Source organism: Uloborus diversus, chromosome 7, assembly GCF_026930045.1.
Source record: "Uloborus diversus isolate 005 chromosome 7, Udiv.v.3.1, whole genome shotgun sequence".
Taxonomy (NCBI): domain Eukaryota; kingdom Metazoa; phylum Arthropoda; class Arachnida; order Araneae; family Uloboridae; genus Uloborus; species Uloborus diversus.
The window spans coordinates 13,948,336-13,970,781 of record NC_072737.1 but is presented as its reverse complement, the minus strand read 5'-3'; the positions used below and the strand labels follow the sequence as shown (position 1 = coordinate 13,970,781).

The 22,446-nt window shown below is 34.6% G+C and overlaps 2 protein-coding genes across 2 annotated transcripts in view; both read left to right on the top strand.

Moving 5' to 3' along the window:
* Positions 1 to 709: 709 nt before the first annotated feature.
* The window catches only part of LOC129227044 (ceramide phosphoethanolamine synthase-like), a 183,349-nt gene continuing 161,612 nt past the window's right edge, over positions 710 to 22,446 (top strand). Inside the window, exon 1 of the mRNA XM_054861683.1 lies at positions 710 to 927. The gene's annotated coding sequence lies outside the window, so the exon portion shown is untranslated. The remainder of the gene's footprint in view (positions 928 to 22,446) is intronic.
* The window catches only part of LOC129226270 (probable maltase-glucoamylase 2), a 101,998-nt gene continuing 91,376 nt past the window's right edge, over positions 11,825 to 22,446 (top strand). The window contains exon 1 of the mRNA XM_054860871.1: positions 11,825 to 11,836. Coding sequence (XP_054716846.1) covers positions 11,825 to 11,836 — 12 coding nt within the window. The remainder of the gene's footprint in view (positions 11,837 to 22,446) is intronic.

Below are 22,446 nucleotides of genomic sequence, written 5' to 3'. Positions count from 1 at the left end.
CGTTTGCTTTTTTCCAATTGAAAAATACCTCGTGATTTTTTTTTTTTTTTTTCAAATAAACGGATTTTACTATCGTTTTGAAATATTATAACTTTCATCATTTCCCACTTATTATAATCATCAATTCTCACTTGATGTCGTTTTACTTATTTATAAAACATCAATAATTTAAAAACACAAACTCCTCTACAACAATAGTACAAACATCAAAAAAAGAACAATGATGTTTTTTAAATATAGACTTCAATGACGCCATCCTTAGTGTGGTCAATTCGTTAGTTTCCCATAGAGAAACACTAATCTCAATATTACTTTTCTCTTTTGCGAAAACGGTCAATATTTCATCAACTTAAGAGAACTTTCCTGCACAGCTCAAACATATTATGTATAAAACATAACGTATGTAACTAAAAAAAAAAATTACGATTTTTCTACAGACATTTGCAAACACCATTAAGATTCCCAACATATTTCACCGACAGCGTAAACAAAAAGATTTGCGACGAGGTGACGAAACTCGCAAAAAAAGAGGAGAATCAGAATTATCCACTAGACACCATCCCCACGCAGAGCTTTCATCCTTCTGCATCTTCACAGCACGTGCAAGGCAGAAAAAACCGTCGCCAACCATCCCGCCAACTCATTTATCGAGCCGCGTTCTGTGGATCACAAGAGAACTCGATCTCTAATGCATGTGGTCGCCAAGACGAGGCTCTCTCTCTCTCTCTCTCCCCCCGCGAAGCCAGAAGAAAATAAACAAACAGCGCCTCCCCGGCACGTGATACTTGTTTGCAATTGGAAGAGGAGTCAAACGATTTTTTTTATTCTTCAAGTTTCTGTTGCAGAAACGGTCAAGAGTTTTTCAAGAGTTGTTTGGATTCGTTGAAGAGTGGGAAAGGGAGAAAGGACATTTTCTGGAGCATGGTGGTGAGTCACTATTTCTGTTTTTTGTTCGCCATGTGCATCTATTTTATTATTGAACGGGTATTTAAAAGAAAAAATGCTTGGTACTAGATCATTGATCGGTACAATGATTTGAGAAATTGAATTGTTTGCAAGAGAAAGGAGTCAATTTAATTTTTTATGCTTTTGAGCAGGGCTATGGAATTGGGGTGGGACTGATTTTGGAGTAAAGGAGTCGGAGTCGTGAGTCGAAGGTTTAAAACTTCAAGAGTCGGAGTTGATCATTTTCCCGCTATGTCCACCACTCTGCCGCACAGTGGCGCGAAAACGGCAAAAAGTGCTGAAATATGTTTTTAAACCTCTCTCGTTTGTTTACACAGACAGTAATTAACGATTTTTTTTCAAATTTATTTGGATTCAGGGTCCAAAGTTCGCAGATTTACGCAGCTAACTGCTTTTCAGGATCTATCTACAGACCCTTGATGACTAATTTATATTAATTCCAAATAGCAAATTTTTTTGGAGAGTGCTTCGAAAAAAATGACCTTGAATTCCCTAGTTTTCGGTGATGATCAAAACAGATTTTGGATTGAGTATTCGATTACTCATTTTTTTCGTCCTATTACTATCGTTGGACACCAGAGAAATTAAATATACCCGCCTTTAATAGGAAAAAAAAAAAATATAGACTGCTTAAAAGCAATTTTTGTAAATTCCCTCACTCATGGTTCTTCAACTTTCTAAGGGCTCCCTTCAGCTTTGTAGTGGACGAAGGGATCTAAAATTCCAGTTCTGATTGCATAAGAGGTAGGCCTGTGCAAATTTATTAATCCTCAATTGGCCTAACATAGGGAGGGGGGGAATATTTTTAAGCTCTTTTTGGAATTTTCGCCCCATTGTGTGCCGCTCCTTGCGGATTCGGAGTCAGGCTGATTTTGGGGTAGAGGTGTCGGAGTCGAAGGCTCTGAAATTCCCGAGTCGGAGTCGGTCATTTTTGCTCCGACTCTACAGCATTAGTTTTGAGGAATTGAAAATTTTTTTTTGAAATTTGAATGTATTAATGTCATGAATTATATTTGCCTTACATAATTTGTCTTTCAATCGAAACTGCGACTGGCGCTATCTTCTTCTTGCACCATACGATGAAATGATTTTGTTGAACAGCATATGAACTTGACTGAAAATTTCTAAAAATAGAGCTCGTTTTTGCTGTATTCTCTTCCATAGAAAACTTTGTAACAAACTGGGGTATCTCTGAATGGGAAGTTGTAATGTGCAAAATTTCAGCTTGTGATGTAAAGAATACCCACAAACCATAACATCTATTAATATAAATAAATACCTTTGTGATGAACAGTAAAGTAAGACAAAACAACGTTAGAAGAAGCACAAATTTGTGCTGTAATTTACAAATTTGTGCTTCTTCTAACGTTGTTTTGTCTTACTTTACATAACATCTATTATCTGCAATTCAAAAAAAAAAAAAAATCTCGATTTTATCACAATTTACTAATTTTCCAAATCGTTTCAATTTAGAAACTGTAAGACCGCGAGAAAAATTAGCTTTTTATTCATGATATTAAAATAGTTATTACATAGAAGCGCTATTAATGCCCTATAGTATTACTCAGCATTGGCTGAAAACCAGAGGTAGAGGTTTTATAGTGTGCTCTTCAAGTTTGAATTTAAAGACGCCGATGGGGATAGAGAGTTGGTTAATCCGGGAGCGAGATGAAACATATTTAATTTTAAGAGTGTTGGTAGCTGATACCTTTTCTTTCATGGGCGCCCATATGCAAAGTTGAAAGGGGAGGCTCAAATGTCTTCCCCGTGGTTTAGCTGGATATTTTCCATGTGAAAACTGATTTCAGCGCAGATTAGAGTCATTGAAATTTGACATATTTATTAACTTATTCATTAATGGCTGGAGAAGAAATATTTTTACATCTTTGCAAAGAAAAAGTTACTAAAAGCAAGAAAGTTCTAATTTCAAAGGGGGGGGGGGGGCTCCAGCCCCCCCTTGCCCCCTATATGGGCGCCCTTGTTTTCTTTTACCTTCTTGGTAGGTGAATTTTCTCAGAAATGCAAATCACAAATTTATAATTAGTAAAATGGAGTGAATCGAGATAAATTTTCAACTCCACGTCTGAACTTGAACCTCATAAAACAGTGGTGCCCCCAACTTTTTTCTGCTCAAATCATTTTCGCTAGCCAAAACACCGAATAGAATTTCAAAATATTTCATTTTTCTCTAAATAACATGGGAAAATATGGCAAAGGAAAAAAAAATACAGACCAATAATTGTTGTTAAATGCTTATTTGCTTATGCTTTAATGCTTATTTCATTAAGTTCATGTTTTTCAAAGACAAATCACTGAATATTTGGCTCCAAATTTGTGACATTGTCACTGATCGTGCTTTTGATTTGTAACACCGGACAAAACAACTGGCCACATGGATCAGCTTCGCTGACCAGATGGGTCCTGCGGGTCGTAGGCTGGGCACCACTGGCATTGACGATCCTTAAAGCAGATGGCGGCGCTATATTTATTACTAGTGGTACCCGCACGGCTTTGCCCGTAATAGAAAAATTAAAAGGTCTTTTGGTTCGCCTGTATATTTACAAACAATGTATGGTGAATTTTCTCGCCAATTGGCTTGTACCCATGTTACGGTTCCACGTTATGATAATTTCGTATCTCGAAAATTGGCTTGTGCCCATGTTACGGTTCCACGTTATGATAATTTCGTAATTTACTCGTCCATCTTATGACGATTTTGTTCTTAAAATTGGAATAGAAAAAGAGCCACATCGAATTTTCGAAAAATCGCTTCGAGGTGCACACCCCCATGCTACAAACTAACTTTGTGCCAAATTTCATGAAAATCGGCCGAACGATCTAGGCGCTATGCGCGTCACAGAGATCCTGACAGAGAGAGATCCTGACAGACAGAGAGACTTTCTGCTTTATTGTAAGTAAAGAAAAGAAAATGAACAATTTTTACTTGACAGTAAACGGGAATAAGTCGTTTTTAAATAGTGGCACCATAGCTCTGAAAATAAGATAAGAAGATAAGTTTACGATTCGGAATCCCCAATGTCAGTATTTTTCTCATTACTCATTTTAGATAAAACACTCAAAAAATTTCTATAATGAAAATTTCCAATTTTTTTTATACTGTACCGTATTTGTACTTAATATTTCAATCACAGCGTTAAGTTTTTAAACAAATCCCTTTTTGGGAAAAATACTGTGTACGTTTAACATGCGTTTATATTTCTAAATTAATCTAAAATTATTTTATATCAGTCCCCACTTGGTTAAAACTGCGCAATTAATAAGCAGGAAAAACGTCACTCTTTTTTGCAAGTTTTCGAAAAAAGATATTTTTTCTTGCCAAAAAACATTGTTTTAAGAAAATAAACATTTAATGAATATTTTTCTTTATTCAATTCAGCTATTCTGCCGTGGGCATGTAAAGGGCAGTAATTGCAATTTTTCATTTTTTGTTTTTCGCATATTTGTCATCTATTGTACGTTACCTTTACTGTACAAACTTGCTTATTTGGTTTTCGCAGAAAAAAAAAAAGCGCGGGAAAATCTCCCGCATATTTCCAACATTTATCTGCTGTTAGTATTAAATCCAAAAAGCGTTTCTTCAAATTATCGAAACATTATTTCTGCAGATACTGCTGTTTACCTGCCCACAGCAGCATTCGTATTCTTGTTTTTTCCGACGGATTTCTGTTTCCTCTATAAATAAGATTATCAAATCGCGGTATAAAATTCACAGCAACGGTGCCGAACCCTCTCCTCCCCAAGAACGATATCTCCAAGAGCGATATCACACCCCCTAAGTGCTACTTATGTGGCATTTTTTTTTTTTTTTTTTTTGTGAAACGTTAAAGCACCAGCGACAGCCGATTAAGGGTGCCATTTTTCCACTCTATGGCACCTTTAGAGGTGCCATAGAGTGTCAAATGGCACTCATAAGGAAATACCGCTGGTGTAACAACGTTTCACCCTAAAAAGTGCCAAATGCAACCTACAGTTTTAACAGTGTATAGAGCACACATGAACTATGAGATTCCCAATACGAAAAAAGATCCAAACTCCGAAAATTTTCAATGGGGTTGTTTCCATCAGTCAAAAGTAGTACTTTTTGTCACTGAAATGGATAGAATAATCAAAAAAAAAAAAAAAACATGGACTCAGAAAATACTTTCATTTTCCCAACAGTTATTTTTTAATTAATTTTTTAAAATGTCCGATTCTTCAAACAAGGCATGGTCTTTATGACGTCACAAATGATGCACTATGGAGCATCTTTCTACCGCATTTCCACGTTATGATAGTCAAGAAGCGAATTACAGTTGTGCTCAACGCTTGCTATCAGCCCTATCGATGCCAATACACATGAGTAAAGATGCGAATTAAATATTTTGGACCGTGAATGGCAACACTGAATGGCATTTCATCATTTGTGATGTCATCGGCAGAAGCGTTAAACGATGAAAGAGCACCAATTTAAGTAATTTTTTAAAAATAAAACTTAAAGAAATTATTTAAAAAATGGTCAGATTCTATGTTTTTAAGCTTCTCTTTCAGAAAAAAATACTTTTAAAATTTTGGAAACGACCCCATTATGGAGTCTGTGTGTGAAATAAGTTTTAGATAATTTACTCCTATACTCGTAATATTTTTGTGTAAAAAATTAATATTACTATCAAGCAGGAATTGTAATAGGATTAAAATAACAATTTTGGGCATTTTGATCCTATACTCGTTATATTTTTATCTAAATAATTTATATTACTATCAAGTAGAATGGAAAGTAGAAAGCGCTGATGCACATAAAATAATTTGAAAACGCATCACACGAAAATTTATGTTTCCCTTACTGTGCATATTGTTCCAACAAAATTTTTTAAAATTTTCTTAGAGGCGGTAGCACAAATATGAGATTAAAATAGAGGGTTGCTACAAATGATTCATTCGTTTTCAAAACGCTGTACATTGAAGAGTATTGCACGTACAACGATGAGAAGTCAATTAAATATAACCACTAACTCATCGAGATTTGGAATTGTTTATCCAGGTGATAATACGAGCACAGTATTTTTGAAATGGCTACAATGCGAAAAATGCGTTTTCTTCCAGTGTGTGTTACAATATGGGAGTGATGTTCATTTGTTCTGAAAGAGCTTTAGAGGCGCATTAATGACCTTCTTTTTGTACTCCCACCACCAAAAGCGTTAGAAGAGCTCATCCATGCGGCAGTGATGGTCATTTCCGAGATGCGCTACAAAATGTGTGGGGCTATTCTTGAGTTCTTCTAACACGCTTTTGATAGGGAGCATGGGCGTAGTTGGGGGGGGGGCAGGGAGGGGTTACTGACTCTTCCTAGAAGAAAACCTCCGACTCCCACGGTCTTCCCAAGTTTCACCAAAGATAATTTGAAACGGCAATTTTAGGGCATACATTTCGAAAATTTTCCGAGGGCGAGCCACATACCTCTTTTTTTTTTTTGCCCTCATCTGGCCTAAAATAACATAAAATGTGTTTTAGGAGGAGAGGAGGACTATAATTTCAAGCAATTTCCGAGGTCCGCAGAGGGTACAAACAAAAACCACAATTGCCAATGCTTGCTTGTCCTTAACGGGAATTCTGGCTAGCCCGTGGAAGTGAGAGTACTTGGACAAGGTCACTAATGTGCCCCCAAAGCACTGCACGACCACATGAAGATTACACATACTGTAACATAAAATAAAGAAATAAATAAAAATATACCGCTTTTCTTGTTTTTTTCGCCATTTTAAAAGTACTGCACACTGCACTCGTATTAGGGTCATTCCATGCGAAATGAGCAAATCAGCTGTGGCTGGCATGTCACAGATTTCAATGAAAATTTTTATTTAGGTAAACCATGCATATCTATGAGGGAATGCAAAGTATGGAAGTTTAAAAACGGTTTGTTGCTTTGTTATTGAAAGTAGAAGTTGATGCTTACGCTAAGCCTAAATTTTCAGAGTTCATGGCGGACAGTTTGTGACTCAATAACTCCATAAGTTATAAACGTACACTTGAAAAATAAATATCTCCATATTCTATAAACAAATCTCTATCGGGAAATAGCAAAGTAAAATTTATTAGGATCTTTTTTTGAATCTGAGATATTAACAAAGATTGAAATTTTGCCAATTTACTTCAGATTTCAATTCACTCTTCCAGCTCTTTTAATCTATAACTGACTATCTGCTCTAATTTTGTAATTGTTTATGAATTTCTTGATGACGAAATCGTACTTTAAAAAATCAAAATTTTCCGAAAATTTCATTTTTTCCTCTATTTCAGATGTTTTTTTGAAGATGAGGGAATACTCTAAATTTACTCTTTTTTTTTACGTAACACATTGAAGTGTCTTTTAGATGCTACTAAATTTTAATCATTGGTATCAGCGTATTTTTGTTGCTAGAGTAACTTGAACTAAGGTAAAATTTCTTTAGTTACTTCTTTTTATTGTAAGTTTAGCAAAACTAACCATTTCTTTCGTGTTTCATTTTCTCAAAAGTATGTTTATAAAGTACTTGCTGAAATGTTTCCTTAATTATTGTGTTGAATTTTCCTCTCCATTCGTGATATAGGGAAAAAAATAGCTCTTAGAGAACATACTAAGTTTTAAGATATGGGCAGAGGACCATCTCGTCTAATTCACAATAGCATTTGAGATTGGGCTATGAGCTTGAGGAAATTTGTTTTATCCATGAATAAGATATTTGACGAAATACACTTCATCCCCTTTTGGTTTACAGGTGTCTAAAAATGTCATTTTTGTCATTTTTTCGATTTTTGAGGGGCTATAATCTATAAAGGGTACACAAACACACAGCAACAGTTACATATTCTTTTTAGCATGGTTTCAGTAATTAGTTTTTGCCGTATTTCATTTTGTGTTTCCGTCCCCTACGCGAGTTATCAATCTTTGAAATGAGTAAAATTTTTACATTTGACCTTGAACTTCAACCTGTTGCCATTACTTTAATTATTAACTTACAGCTACGTAACTCAGCATGTAAGATTATCAACTTATGCACTTTAACATCAAAGCTTTAAATTAACTATCATAAATGTAGTTCAAATAGATTTTGGCCAAAATGCAAAAGTCCCCTTTTTGACTACGAAAATCCCTTTTGATGTCCTCTAAAAAATCAAAGGTCCAGTTGAGAGAAAAAATAAAAGTGGTTTTAAACATCTTTCATATGCAGCTTTAAGGGATATGAATTTCAAAAAAAAATTTAAAATGGTCGAGCGCACGCATTCGTCAAACCTGTATGGATGTCCCATAAAACACAAAGGAAATGCTATTTTTCTGAATTTTATTTTAAGTTTGGAAATTGAAAACCAATTTCGAGTTTCTTCAAGCAAATAGTAGAAACACAGATCTATATTCTTGCAAAATTTTAAAGTTGTCTGAATTTGCCCTCATTTGAATTTTTGTGTTTATGTGAAGGAGAAAATCATCATTTTACAAAATGTCACTAAGTTTAAAACTGATTTTGAAGACAAAGGAGTTAAAATACAACTTCAAAAGTAAGGTAGTTTTTTAATGATACTAAGCACATTATTGGGTATTAATTTCAGCAAAGCTAATGCATTCCTTAAAGATTGAGATTGAAAAATAAAATGCTTAATTATGAGAAAACTGAAATATTTTCAGTTTTTGAAACTCGGTTAAAAGTCAACTATAATAACTTTGAAAATTTTACTGATATCAGATTAATTACTCTACTCCATAGATTGCAACAACATATAACTTTTATGTTTTCATTAAATAGTTAATAAGATACAAGCCTTCAAAAGTGCAACATTTAGCATTAATGAGAATGCTGTTCAATTTGACCAATTTTCAATCGCATGTAACTATTCAAATAAAAAATATTAAGCAAAAATATTTTAGATATTTTTATACAGGCATAAAAGGAACCTGTATACCAAATTTCATAAAAATCTGTTACCATGCGGCCGCCACTTTTTTGTGAATTTTGCTCATTTCGTATGGAATGACCCATTACCATCTAGTTAACACAATTCAAAACATTGATGGGCATATTGTTATTTTTATACGTAGGTTCCTCATCCTTGTATGGGCAATACCTTTGGATACTTAGCGTTTCGAAAACGAATTAATCATTTGTGGCAGCGAGAAGCAAAGGGAATGTAAGTGGACATTTTCGAGTTATGAGTAAAACGCGTTTAAAAATAAGGTCCTCGGTAGGCTTCAATTGAAAAGTTTCTCTAAATCATGCTGTATAGCAGCAATTACCAGGGCTACTAGTGCCATCGCATGCCGCAAGGCAGAGGAGAGGTTCACCTACCATGTGAACTGGTTATCTGCAAATTTTTAATTTTGCCACTTGCATCCCTTTGCTTCTCAATGCCTCATTTGTTGTTTTCCTGTAGCATACGAAACATTTAAAATATTATCTATTTTTTAAAAATCTTTGATGCCCCAATGTAAAGAAACGTCTCATAACTACACGAAAAAAAATCAGTAAATAAAATTAGAGAAAAAGTTATACACATAATTTAAAAAAGTCACTACACAAATAAAATGCAAACATACTAAGTACACAGAGAAAAAAAATAATATTATGCAGCACCTGTACTAAGAGATAAGTGAATGTCATTGTACCTGAAAAGATTAGGAATGTTATCAGGGCAAAAACACAGGTATTTATAAAGTTGTTAATTTCTTAGATGTTTGAACAGTGTTATTTAATTGAGCTACTGAGAAATAATGGGATATTCTCAAAAAATGCTACAACTCTGAAATCCCAAATTTCAAAACATATTTTCCACATTATTTAATCGTCTGCACTTAAAATTTATTGCTACTAAATATCCAATAATTTTCAGTTGAATAAAATCATCCTAATTATTCATAAAAGTGTGTCTAATCTGTTACTAAACTAAGGTGGAATGGACAAATATTCGTGACTTCAAGTGTACTAATTGTACTCATTCTAGTAAGAATTAACATTTAGCTCTCTAATCTAATTTAATTATTGAATTCTTATTAGTTAGTGATAAACAAACATGGGGACATTAAATTTGAAGAACAGCAAGTTACAAAAAAAAAAATTTTTTTTAGAACCTAAATACGCATTCACTTAACCGATTTTCTTGAGATTACTTTCAATCGTCATATTGCATAGCACGTAACAAAACTCATTTATAGAAGAATTTAGACTAAGAAATTTCCACCCCCTATATTCATCTTTAGCTAAACAATTCAATTCTCACTTGCCAGCAGTTCGTCACAGCTAACCATCTCCCGTTTTCGGAAAGCTTTAAATCCAAGACTTTTAATTAGTTTATTACACAGAATGAAAATAGCCTTTTCTTTTTAAAGTAACCCCTCATTATATCGCGCTTGTCGGGAGACAACAAAAAAGTGCGGTATATCCGAAAACGCGATATATCTGAGTTCATAAAAAAAAATTTAATTAAAGTAAAAATTAATGACATGTGCCTCTACAAAAATATTAGTTTAGTATCGAACTAGGACGATTTTCTTAGTAAAATCAAAAAGAAATTAGCCTTTTTCTTATCTAAAAATAGTCCAATTAAATCCACCATTAATAGAAATTAGTCGAATTTTTCTTTTCAAAAAATAAACAAAAATATTTTATTTGGTTTAGGGCGGAATATGATATTGAAAGTTGCAGCTGAAGTTGTAACGAACTATGTACATGGAAAACATGCCAGTATTGTTCATTGATTAAACAAAGAAGAAACTATGTTAGATGAGAAATAGTTTTTTAAAAAAATTCTGTGAATTTAAATAAAAATCAACATTTTTTAATTAAATATATAATTTTCTGGGAGACAAAGGAAAAGCGCGATAGAACGAAGAGCGATGTAGCAAGGGGTTACTGTACTTTTTTTTTTTTTTCAGAATTGAGGGATTTGCTGCAAAAATTGAGTAGCTCCAGTTTCAAAGTTTTTGAAAAGTCTGAATTAGAACTGGAAACATAAATCCATTTTTTTCTTAATTATATTTTAATCGCTCCCCGTATATGCTCCTGTTTTCAACTATCAGGGCGCCCGAATTTAACTTTTTAGGATTCGCAATTGACCCAATGGAACTCCAAATTTTGCTGAATGAAGCTACAAATTTAACTGACTAATGATAATTTTGCCAAATAGAACTCAAAAATTTTCCGGATAATAATAATTTTGCCAAATCGTCAAAAAAAAAAAAAAAAAAATGTCGATTAAGGAAACTTTTGGAAGGTCAAAGTAAACTGTTTCGTTAAATATATTGAATAATATTAACACATTAAAAATGAATGAAAAGGAGGTAAGAATTTTTGATTTTGAAAACCACCCTCAGAGAATTTTAACGATTGACGAAGTTTGAGAATGGCAAATCATATTCACCTTGGAAGAAGATGAAATGGAAGGAAGTAAGGGAGCGAAGGATTTTTGTAGGAAAGAGTGAGTACAGGTGAGAGAGCGGGCTTGGGGGGGGGGGGGAGTGATTAGTTATTTTATGTGTAACTTAAATAAAGATTAAGCTCTCAACTTTATTTTAAACTTATTGATTGTAGGTACTCATTTTGTTCAAAATTTCAAGTTATCTCTAGAGTATGTGTTTCTGAAATATTGCTATTATTAGTGAAAAATATAAACGTTTTTGTCACTAATGAGAGACTAATGCTCACTTAGTAGGAGGTGGAAAACTTAGTATGTTCATTCCAGATCCCTCTTTTCCAGGTTTCCACCAAATACTTTCGAATTCTCCCCAAACACTGTCCTATCTGAGAAACATTACAACTACACTCATTAAATTGCCAATACCTTCCTAAATTTCAAGGATATTTAGTTGTTTTTTTTTTTTTTTACAAGTTGCCACATGGCTGTGGAGGTATGAAGGTTAGAAATTGCTATTCAGCGCGCATTCGCAGTGAAAAATCTAATAGCTTTAAATGTTCATATTGCACCCAATTCCCAATACTTTTATTTTAAGTTTTTGTGTATGCTTTTTTTTTACTCCTTCAAGTTTTTTGGAAGTTTGGAATGGTTTGACCGAAAGCTCTGTTTGTTACACAGATGTGCCCGCCTGGGGGGGGGGGGAGTCCTGGTGCAGACTGCGCCATGGAAGTTTTTAGGGGGTAGATTTAAGAGGTATTTTTCTCTTTTATCGGGATGGGGGTGGGTTCGTGGTATTAGAGGCGGGGGGCGCCCTTGATTTTGGGGGAGGGGGAGCGTTATGAGCCAAACACTCTGTGTGTTATACCTCAAATACCATCGAATGAAATTTGTATTTCAGAAAGAATGGCGTGTGTCTTTTTGAACGTACGAACGGAACACCATAGAATCATTGTGCATGGTGGATAAACTAATTTCAGAAATTTACGGTATATTTCGGCACTTTACGATGAAAGACTATCAAAAGATTTTTTTTCTTTCTTCAATTTATTGTTAGTATCCAAAATGCATTAATGATTTAATTTGTATTGGATAAATGTCAGCTGAAGCCGAGAAATTTGAAAGAAATATATTTTTGAAAGTGTTCGAAAATTTTTGGCAAAAAAAAGGTTCTTTTTCCTTTGTGGATTCATACGATTTTAAAGCAATTTGTTTGTTGTTTCTTTCTTTTTTTTTACCATTGTCTTATTATCATTTAATCTCTTTGTTTTATCCACTGCTGCGTTTGTAATATGTCGATGGGAAAAAATATCTAAAATAATTCTTGTTCGAAATAGCTTCTCTAAATTTTCTGTTTCGTGGTCCATGCATGTAGGGTCAAAGCGTTCAGCACCCTCTGTTTTTTTTTTATTATTATTATTATTCTATTTGTTTATCTCGGCGGAGGAACATTCCGGTCACGTGACTCATTCGCTGAGAAGCAGGAGTTTCAGATCGCCTGCTGATGATTCATTCACGCAGAAATCATTAGAGCTCCCGATTCACAGTCGATCAGCCTCTGTCAGCCACCAGAGAAAAACATTTCCTCTTCGCAGAGACGAACCAGATTGGAAGAAGATACTGTTGATGCCCGGGGGTGCCCACAGAGGGGGGATTATTTTGCCAATCCCCCCCCAAAATGGCGCCATCAAAATGTTTTTAATTTTTTAATTTACTTATTTAAATTTATTTATTGATTTATTTTGAGATTAAGTTTTTTTAGTTTAGTGTCTGTGTGTGTGTTTGTATGTCATTGGCGTAGCACAGAACTTTTCTAATAAAATAATAATTATTATTACTGTTATAAATAAATAAATAAATATTTAAAAAAAAGAAAGAGAGCTAGAAAATTAAAAAATTAAAGAGCGTTGAGAAAAAAAAAGGGGGTGGGTGCGCCTTTGCATTTGGAAGGGGGCACCCCTGGATGATGCCAAACTGTTTTTAAATGCTAAAATGCGCCAAAACACTATTCTGCTAGACATCAAAACAAGTGAAAGTTTAATTGGATGAACATTTCTTTGGAGAGACGCGTGATTTAGCTATTGCCTGATCTAATCTTCATTGGTATTCAAACATTCTGACACAGAGGAACCCTTTGAAGTTAAAGTTCTCTTGAAGGAACTCCTTCGTCAAAGAACAAAAATTAGGATATCCAAACTTTATCCTACAAAAATTTACAAATTATTATTGCATCGTGATTCTATATCAATAAAAACTGCTTAGCAATATTATGAATGTTAAGCAGCTATTTTTCTTCTTCTAAACTATTATTTGCTAGAAAGTCGCTCGTCAAGGTACGACGGGGGAAAATCGCCTCCACACTTCTACATTTGACCGAAGCAATTGCCTGTTTGGTGATATTTTGATGCTTGAAACTTTAACCCTAACTCCAGTGGATGAACCCTAAACTCCACTGGATAGCGCTAAATTTCAACCACTTTTTTGTCCCCTAAAATGACCGTCTTATCAGTAAAACAGGTAAGTTACCGGATCGCGTTCAGCCTTGTCACGAAAGCCTTTCCCTATATGTTAAACACATCTAAAATATATTATTATCATGTCGTGGCGCGAGTTTCATTGTTGAAACACGCGGGTTACTCGATCATCGACTATTACTTGTATGAGGATGAATATTAAACAAAATCAACAATACTTTAGTTGTAACAATTTAATGAAAAGATTAAAAGATTTTTTTTGGACATGGCTGTGATTTTTTTATATTTATTTTATTTATTCATTTATTTATTTATTTATTTTTTGTTACCAAAGTTGACAAAGGTGGTGAAATTGTTAACATAACGATTTGTCTTCTTCTGGACCATATTTGGAAATGCGTAAAAATTCTTGTGATAAGGAGTTAAAAGCTATCAAAGTATTAAACTCTGTTTTGCTTAATTTTATGATTTACATAGGATGTATTAAGCTGGTATTCCTTTCAGTACCATAGTTTCAAATATTGAAAAACCCTGAAAAATCTTGCTAAATATTTTTTTTTCGGTGTTTTGTTTTATTTGGATCCAGAACTTATTAATGGTTGAAAATTCTCTAGATTGTGGGAAAAAAAAAAAAACTGAATTGTCTCCGCTGTTTTTTGCAATGTTTTGCGAATTTGTGTTGTTGATGACTCAATAAATACCTTTTAGCACAAAAGTATTCATTTAGATATTAATTAGTTTTTTTATTCATTTTAAAATATCGTTTTTTAATTTCTGAGATGAATTGCTTATTTAGTTTCTTATTTAGTTCAACTGAAATGTCCAATTTCATATAAGAAAAAAATCCAAGAAAAATGACTCACTCGGCTAAAAGCAGCATTATTTATGTTTAAGGGAATTTAGATTCTATGAACTATGTTCTATGTATATACTCAAATATCTTATTTGACTTTTGAAAAAAAAAAAAGGTTTTTATTTCATTTTTAAACTTGTTTCTTAGAAGCGTGCTTTAAAGAGTTTATAAGAAGAAGTTTCATCCAGTTACCAAGATCAATTTTTCATTTCTAGAAACACCGTATCACATTTCCGCTAAAATAGGCGACATTTAGACGCATATTTTATTCACAACTTTAAAAATAAATATTTTATTTAATTTCTAAACATTTTCTCGCTAAATTTGAAAGTACGAGTTTCATTTATTTTCCAAAACAAAGCTAATCTACAGTTTATGAAACAAAGCATTTCAGTGAATGTGAGAAATATGGCTTATTTTGTTTCCGAGCAGGGCCCGATCTAGCCAAAGTTGTGCCCAGGTCCTGGTAAAATTTGGTGCCCCTCTCATAAGAAATATCGTATATTTTCAAAGTAAAAATTTTAAAAAGGATGTAAAAAAGATAAATTTACCCCATTTTGGTGCCCCAAAAAATTATGGTGCCCAGGTCCACGGACCTGCAGGACCGTGCTTTGATCAGGCCCTGTTTCCGAGCAGTGTTTTATTTAGTCTCTGAAAATAATTTTTTAGACAATTTTTCTCAATTTCAAAAGAATAATGAATCAAAAGATAATATTAATGCAATTTTAATGCAAAGAGGTAAAAGAGTGTTTATTAAGTTAATGACAAAATGATACAATTGCTCTTTAATATCTGTTAGTCGTTTCCGACTTCCCGTCAAAGAAAAGAAACGGACACTAAATCTCAAAAATTATTATTTAAGCATTTTGAATTTTCTTCGTAATTTTTGAAATCCTCTTTCTTTTAGCGCGTAAGACTGAACTCGTCGAATAAAGTCCAGCAGCCAGATGCTAATTTTTATTAAAATATTCAGTATTTATTTCATGACATTTAGATATTTTGTCATGTTTACTTGTTTACAAATCGTGCGTTTAAAGTAACTATTAAATTTAGAAAGAAAAAAGTATACACCTTTCTGAGCTTAGCCAGGGGTGTCCCCCCTAAGATCAAGGGTGAAATCCCCCCCAAACATCACCTCCCCCCCCAAAAAAAAAACAAGAATCCTCCCAAAAAAGTAAAAACACCTCAAAATTTCATTGGCGCAGTCTGCACCATGACCCCTCCCCCAGGTGGGACCCCCTGGCTTAGCTAATTGAACGGTGAGAGAAAAAATGTTAAAGCACATATTTGCAAAAATTTGTAGAAGCGTGTTTTATGGCTTCCTTTTTGAGATTTCCTCTTTGCAATAAACTTACTATTATGTTTTTCAAAAAAGAAAAAAAAATAGGATATTTGAATTAATATATGCCTTACATGAAAATAAATAAATAAATAAAATAAAACAAAAATTAATTAACTGTTATTTATAACATGTTCGTTTGCGATTACTGTTCCAAGGTATAATATACTAATTCATCTGAAAAAGAGCATTTTGAGAAAATTTTTAACACAATTATTTTCATTAATCGAGAGATTTATTAAAAATGTTTTGAACCAATGGCTGTTGCACTATGAGAATCCATTTTTGGTGGATGTAAAATAAAACAACAGTCTGGGCTCGGGCGGGCTCGGTTTACAAATTTTCGGGCTCAGGCTAGCTCGGGATTCCAAAAATGAGACCTAAATAATCTCTTATAAGCAAGGTTTCACTAAACTTCAAATGCATGAATGCAACTTTATTGCAAGTCGCAGTAAAATTCCCTTACATTTTTCAAGTTATCTAGCTATTAAGATCATGGAGCATCCTTCTCAAAAGAGAGATTGAAATTATTTCAACTGGATAGAAAAAAAAAAAAACACGACAAAATAAAACTAAAACCTGAAAAACCGCATTCTGAAATGCACAACAAATTCATTCAATAAGCTCCTGCTTTGCATTTCACTGCAATAAAAGGCAAGAGCTTCTCACAAACTTGTTTTTTCTCTCTTCACTTGACAGTTTAAGAGGAAAACCATACTCAATACTTAAGGTATCATTCCGCAGAATCGCTCTATTTTGCTGTCAGTTATTCCACGGCGTTCATTCATGGAAAATTCTATAAGACCACATAGAATAGATATTTTTTGAATACAAAATAGCTGACTCATGGAAAGTGTGAATAAACATGACACTGACATGGAAAAAGAAAATCCTCCCATTGATACATTTCGAGTCAAGTCATGAACAACTTCCTTTAGTCATATACACGAGAGAAAATAGTTATTGGTTGATGAATGAAAAAACTAATTATTGAGCTCTAGATGACTCTAAAACTGATCTTCGGGAAAAACCTGTCATTTCAAACAGCGGCGCTGATCCTAAATTTTTGGGAGGGCGTAAATTCTCACTTTGTCGAATAAAACTCCAAATTATCCCGAACGGAACTCCAAATTTCGCCGAATGATGATAATTTTGCCGAACAGAACTCCAAATTTTGCCGAATGATGATAATTTTGCCGAACAGAACTCTAAATTTTGCCGAATGATGATAATTTTGCCGAACAGAACTCCAAATTTTGCCGAATGATGAGAATTTTGCAGAACAGAACTCCAAATTTTGCCGAATGATGAGAATTTTGTTGAATAGGACTCCCAAGTTCTGCCGAATGATGATAATTTTGCCGAATAAAACTCCAAATTTCTCCGAATCGTCTGAAAAAAAAAGCCAAATAAAGAATTTTTTTGGGAGGTCACACTGACCTCCCATCGGGGTGCCCCTGATTTCAAATTGAAATTTTACCCTTCATTTATGAAATTTTTTAGAAGGTTTCATAATTTGCGTTATAGTATATGAATACATTGTAAGCCCATAAACGAGGTCTGTCCGTCCACACATACCGAGTTTGTGGCTTGGCTACAACGGAATGAAAATTCGGAGAAAGAGCTACAACTACCATAGAGGGCAGTAATTTTTCAACGTGTCTGGAGCATAATCAAATGATTCATTACGTTTGATCCTTCGTAAAAAAAAAAAAAAATAATAATTTGACTTTTGACATCTTGAATTCAAATTATGTTTTTCGCAATCACGAGTGTGTGTATGTAGGCGTGTGTGTTTGCGTGGGGGGGGGGTATGTGTGTTTGTGTGTAGGGGTATGTGTATGTGTGCGTAGGCATGTGTGTTTGTGTCTGTGTGCTGGCATACGTGTGTGGGTAGTTGTGTGTATGAATGTGTGTGTTTGTGGGGGGGGGGGGTATGAGTATGTGTGTGTAGGCATATGTGTGTCTGTGTGCAGGCATGAATGTGTGGGTAGTTATGAGTATGTGTGTGTGTATGTATGTGTGTGTGTAAGTGTATGCGTGTGTGTATGTGTGTGTAGGTGTATGTATGTGTGTAGGTGTATGGGTTTGTGTGTGTGTGTATGTGTGCGTGTGTGTGTGTAGTTGTGTATGTATGCGCGTGTGTGTAGGACATGGATGCAACCTGGAGACGGCTTTCGCTATAGGAGCAGCAGCGTGAGGACCCGGTCGACGGTGATGGTGCGGAGGGAAAATAAAATGATAGGAACATCAAAATAGTCAAATGAAAGCAATAAGCAATCGTGATTGCTCAAAAAAAAAAAAAAGATACATCAGGGTTTGAATCATTCGGAGAAAAGCAAAAATGTACTATGTGGACACGTCCTGAGTCATATCAAATTATTAAAAGCACATCGTGTAGTGCAATTAAGCGATTAAAGGGGTATTAAACGTTGGAAGAAGAGCAGAATACTCACAACGTGCATAAACAAGGTTTCTAACAGTAGCGCAATCAGATAAAAAATTGTTTGGGGATTTGGTGGAATTTCGAAGATGGATATGGTTAGCTTTAGTCTATTTGTGCTGTCAAAAAAAAAAAGAAAAACCTATATATTTTCGTGTGGGATATGTCCCTATGTACCCTCCCCTGGGTATATAGGGACATATCCTCCACCGGTTTGTGATACGACCTGAGTTTGATTAAATCTTTCAAATTACATAGCACAGTGAAATTGAATTAGACGAGACATATGTGCTAAGAGAGAATAAAAACTCCGTACAAGAACACACAAAAAACTAGCAAACAATATACTGCCGCCTGCAGGTAAAGGGCAGTAACTGCAAAATTTTTCATTTTTTTACATTTTTGTCATCTGTTGTACCTTATCTTTACTGTGCAAGCTTGCTACAGTGAAACCTGTCTTAAGCGGCCACCCCTCTTAACGGCCAAATTTTTGTGGCACGGATATTTTAGCAAATAGACTTTATGTTAAAGACACCCCTAGAAACGGCAACCCAACCCTTCTGAACGGCCGCCGAATGGATGTGTCCATTTCAATTTTTCAGGAAAATTTATTCACTTTCTGTTTCTAATCTACAGCCATCGAGTTTAAAGAGGCCTACAGCAAATAAGGCCCCCTTCAGTTCAAAAGTCTTACTCGTGCTAATTTTATTAGTTGGTCGGTTTGTATGTGGTATCGGAGTTGCAAACAACACTGTGGAAGATAATTTTTATGAATCTCGACAACGTATTGAAATTTTGAGCAATATGCGCTCGGAAAATCTGCGAGAGAATTAATAGAGCACCATTTCGAATTCTTATCAGCAGGGAACAGCAATGAAGTGCTTTGATAATTACACTGCCAACTGGGAGAAACGTCTACCCGGCCAACAAGTCGGCAAAAAATAGAGTTTTTATTCAAATCTGATATTAATTTGGGATTGGTTTAAATTAACTTATCAGTTCGCTGGTTTAAATTAACTTATCAGTTCGCTGTATGCATCATTAAAGTATTTTGAACAAAACATTTTTATGCCTTTCAGGCACTAATTCGGCCTTTGACGATCAATTTCATAATACATTTTGTAATCATCAACAAACTCAACTTTCAACTGAAGAGTTTTTGGGGAAAATGAATATAAAGTCATCGAAAATTCAGATGCAATGACAAATGAATTGGCTAGAGATATACATTTGAATTGAAAAACAAATTTAAAAATAACTGTAGGAGCAAAGTAGAAACTTAAGTCACAAATCGTATCCTTTGTCCGAAATATGTTCACAATAATTAAAAAGTACGCTATTTCCCCCTTTAGAAAGGTCTCAAACTTCGTTTTATATGTGAAATACACCGCCAGCTCAGTCATTTCCAGCCGAGGACTGCAGTTTCGTGCTTATTAGCACTCATCAGCCCGGCATAGGAAAGTGGCTGAGCTGGAGATGGGAAAACCTCTTAAGGAAGCCAAGAGCGCGAAACAAACTGGTAGCTATTCTATTCTATTCAAGAGTCACAACTGACTACAACTGCATTTATGTCGAGGACTGCATACTAAGTGCCTTGCCTCCATTGTTTTTATATACCGATAGATGGCAGCACCATCACCGGATCGAGCAGTTAATGAGAATTTAGAACTAGTCCAAGAGCTAATAGCTACCTGGTACTAACACCCCCAGAGGTATCGTTTCACTTGGAGGACATTGAGACCACGAGCATATTTAACGTCGCCCAGTCCCCTTTAATGACGACGGTGGGTCTTCGACCAGCAAGGATCGAACCCGAGGCCCTCCGGCCCCCGAGTCCAATGCCTTACCGATCAGGCTACCACGGCCCCAAACTGGTAGCTAATATAGAATTAGCAGACCAGACGAGTGACCGAAGCAATGGTTCGGTTCAACTCGAAGATTGAACGCGAGGCATGGTATATTCAGTAAATTACGTATTTCTGCTTTAGCCCTGGCTAATTGGCGGTAATTTACTGAATATTCGTTTTATATGTTAGTCCTTTCAGACGGAATTTTGAAATACTCAACCAAAAACGTTTTTATTTGGTAGACAGAGTACTGTGGTAAAGAATATCTTATAGACAAAATTTCAAGTTTATAGGTGAAAATTTAAAAGAGTTATGACACGTCCAATATTACGGACATTTGGTATTGAAATACCTATTTCAGATAGAAAAACGATGAAATATCAGACAAACTTCTTTGTAAAATATTCTCTAAACAATAACAAAACATAATATAAGAATTTGAAATGATTAATAAAAGATTATATATTTTTTAAAAAAATGAGAAAAAAAAAAACCGCTTTTGCGACGAGAATCCGTGGTTGGGAAAAGGAGCCAGTCCCATTCTCCCAACCCCTATTTCTTAATGTTGTCAATCCCAAAATGAAAAATTCTTGCACAGATAATAATAAGCAGACTGTAAAGAGTCGACTACGAAAACAATCGCGTAATTTATTCAATTAATAAATGATTAGCAGCTGTTTAAAGTTCATGTCCGATATACCGGACGCCGCGTCTGAAAGGGTTAGACTTGCTTATATTATGTATTATAAAAATTATATTGCAATTGTAACATAAACCCTTCAGCCTCCCCCTCCGAACGGGCCGAAGTTTTACGGAACGGAGGGGTGGCCGCTCAGAGAGGTTTCACTATTTGGTTTTCCGCTGAAAAAAAGGCGCGAAAAAACCGTCTAACTCCAACATTTTCCTATTGTTAGTATTGAATCCAACACAAATTTCTTCTATTATCTCGAAAACTCAATTCTGCAGATACTGCAGTTTACCTGCCCAGGGGGGAAAATGTCAACACGTCGCAAATAACAACACGTCCGCTAAATGAAATTAAAAGCGATAAAAAAATATCCCACATTTTTTCTCTGGAACCCAAAATCGATACGATTTACCTGATGTATTTATTCCTTAAACGACTAGCAAGTTTCGATAACAAAAAAGGGGGTGAAATGAAAAATGACGAACGGTTTCAGACGTTTACGTCGTGTCCGAACAAATAATCACGTTCGGGTAATGAGACGAAACTGGGTGTGTTGAAAGCACCCGGTGCGTAATTTGAAGTCGATTTTCCGCTGAGCTGACGATTATTTCCGAAAATCCACGTTCAGTGATAGCATTCCGCGAATATTGACTTCCGATAGGGTGGCCGGAAGCAAGTCTCTTTTCTTCAGTTTTTTTTAGAATCCATAGTTTGCTTTCAGAAGTTTCTTTTGGAAACGGTAATCATTTTTCTTTGTCGATAACAAATTTTTCTTAGAACAGCAATTTATCAATGTGCATCGTCTAGTGAAACCGTCCTTGAAAATGATCATAGTTAAATTAAAGTCCTGTTCTCTACAGAAAACTTTCAAATTTTGTCTTAATTTTCTCACTCAATCAAGTACAGTCGAGCCTCCATGTATCGAACTTCCACATATCGAAATTTTCTATATATCGAAATCCCAGCCAATTTCTATGTTCATTACATAGAAAAATTGTTTCTATATATCGAAAAAATCTCTATGTATCGAATTTTTTTTCGAGACATTCGTAGATTTTTTTTTTTACTTTAGACTGTTTGTGTCATGAAAAATAAAAGTTAGGGAAGAAAATTATGTTCTCTAAAGGTTGCTACGAAACTCATAAGGGATCTGGGATTGAGAAGTGTGTAGAAAGGTCGTTGTTTCATTCTTAAATTCTCTCAAGTTTATTTCAAATATCTTAGTTGTAACCAGTAACATTGTCAAATCAGTTTTAATCCCTTTTGTCTGTTGATTATCATTCCTAGTCGTTTTAGCTGCAGTTAAAATCATTCAAGTTAAGCAGATTGTTTTTTTATTTTTCTCTCGATTACATTTTCAAAACGAAAATCCCCTAATGTTGCCGATCAAGATGAATTGCCGAAGAATGAAGATGTATGAAGGCGCAAAAATGTCATTTCTGTTATTTTTTTAATGATTAAC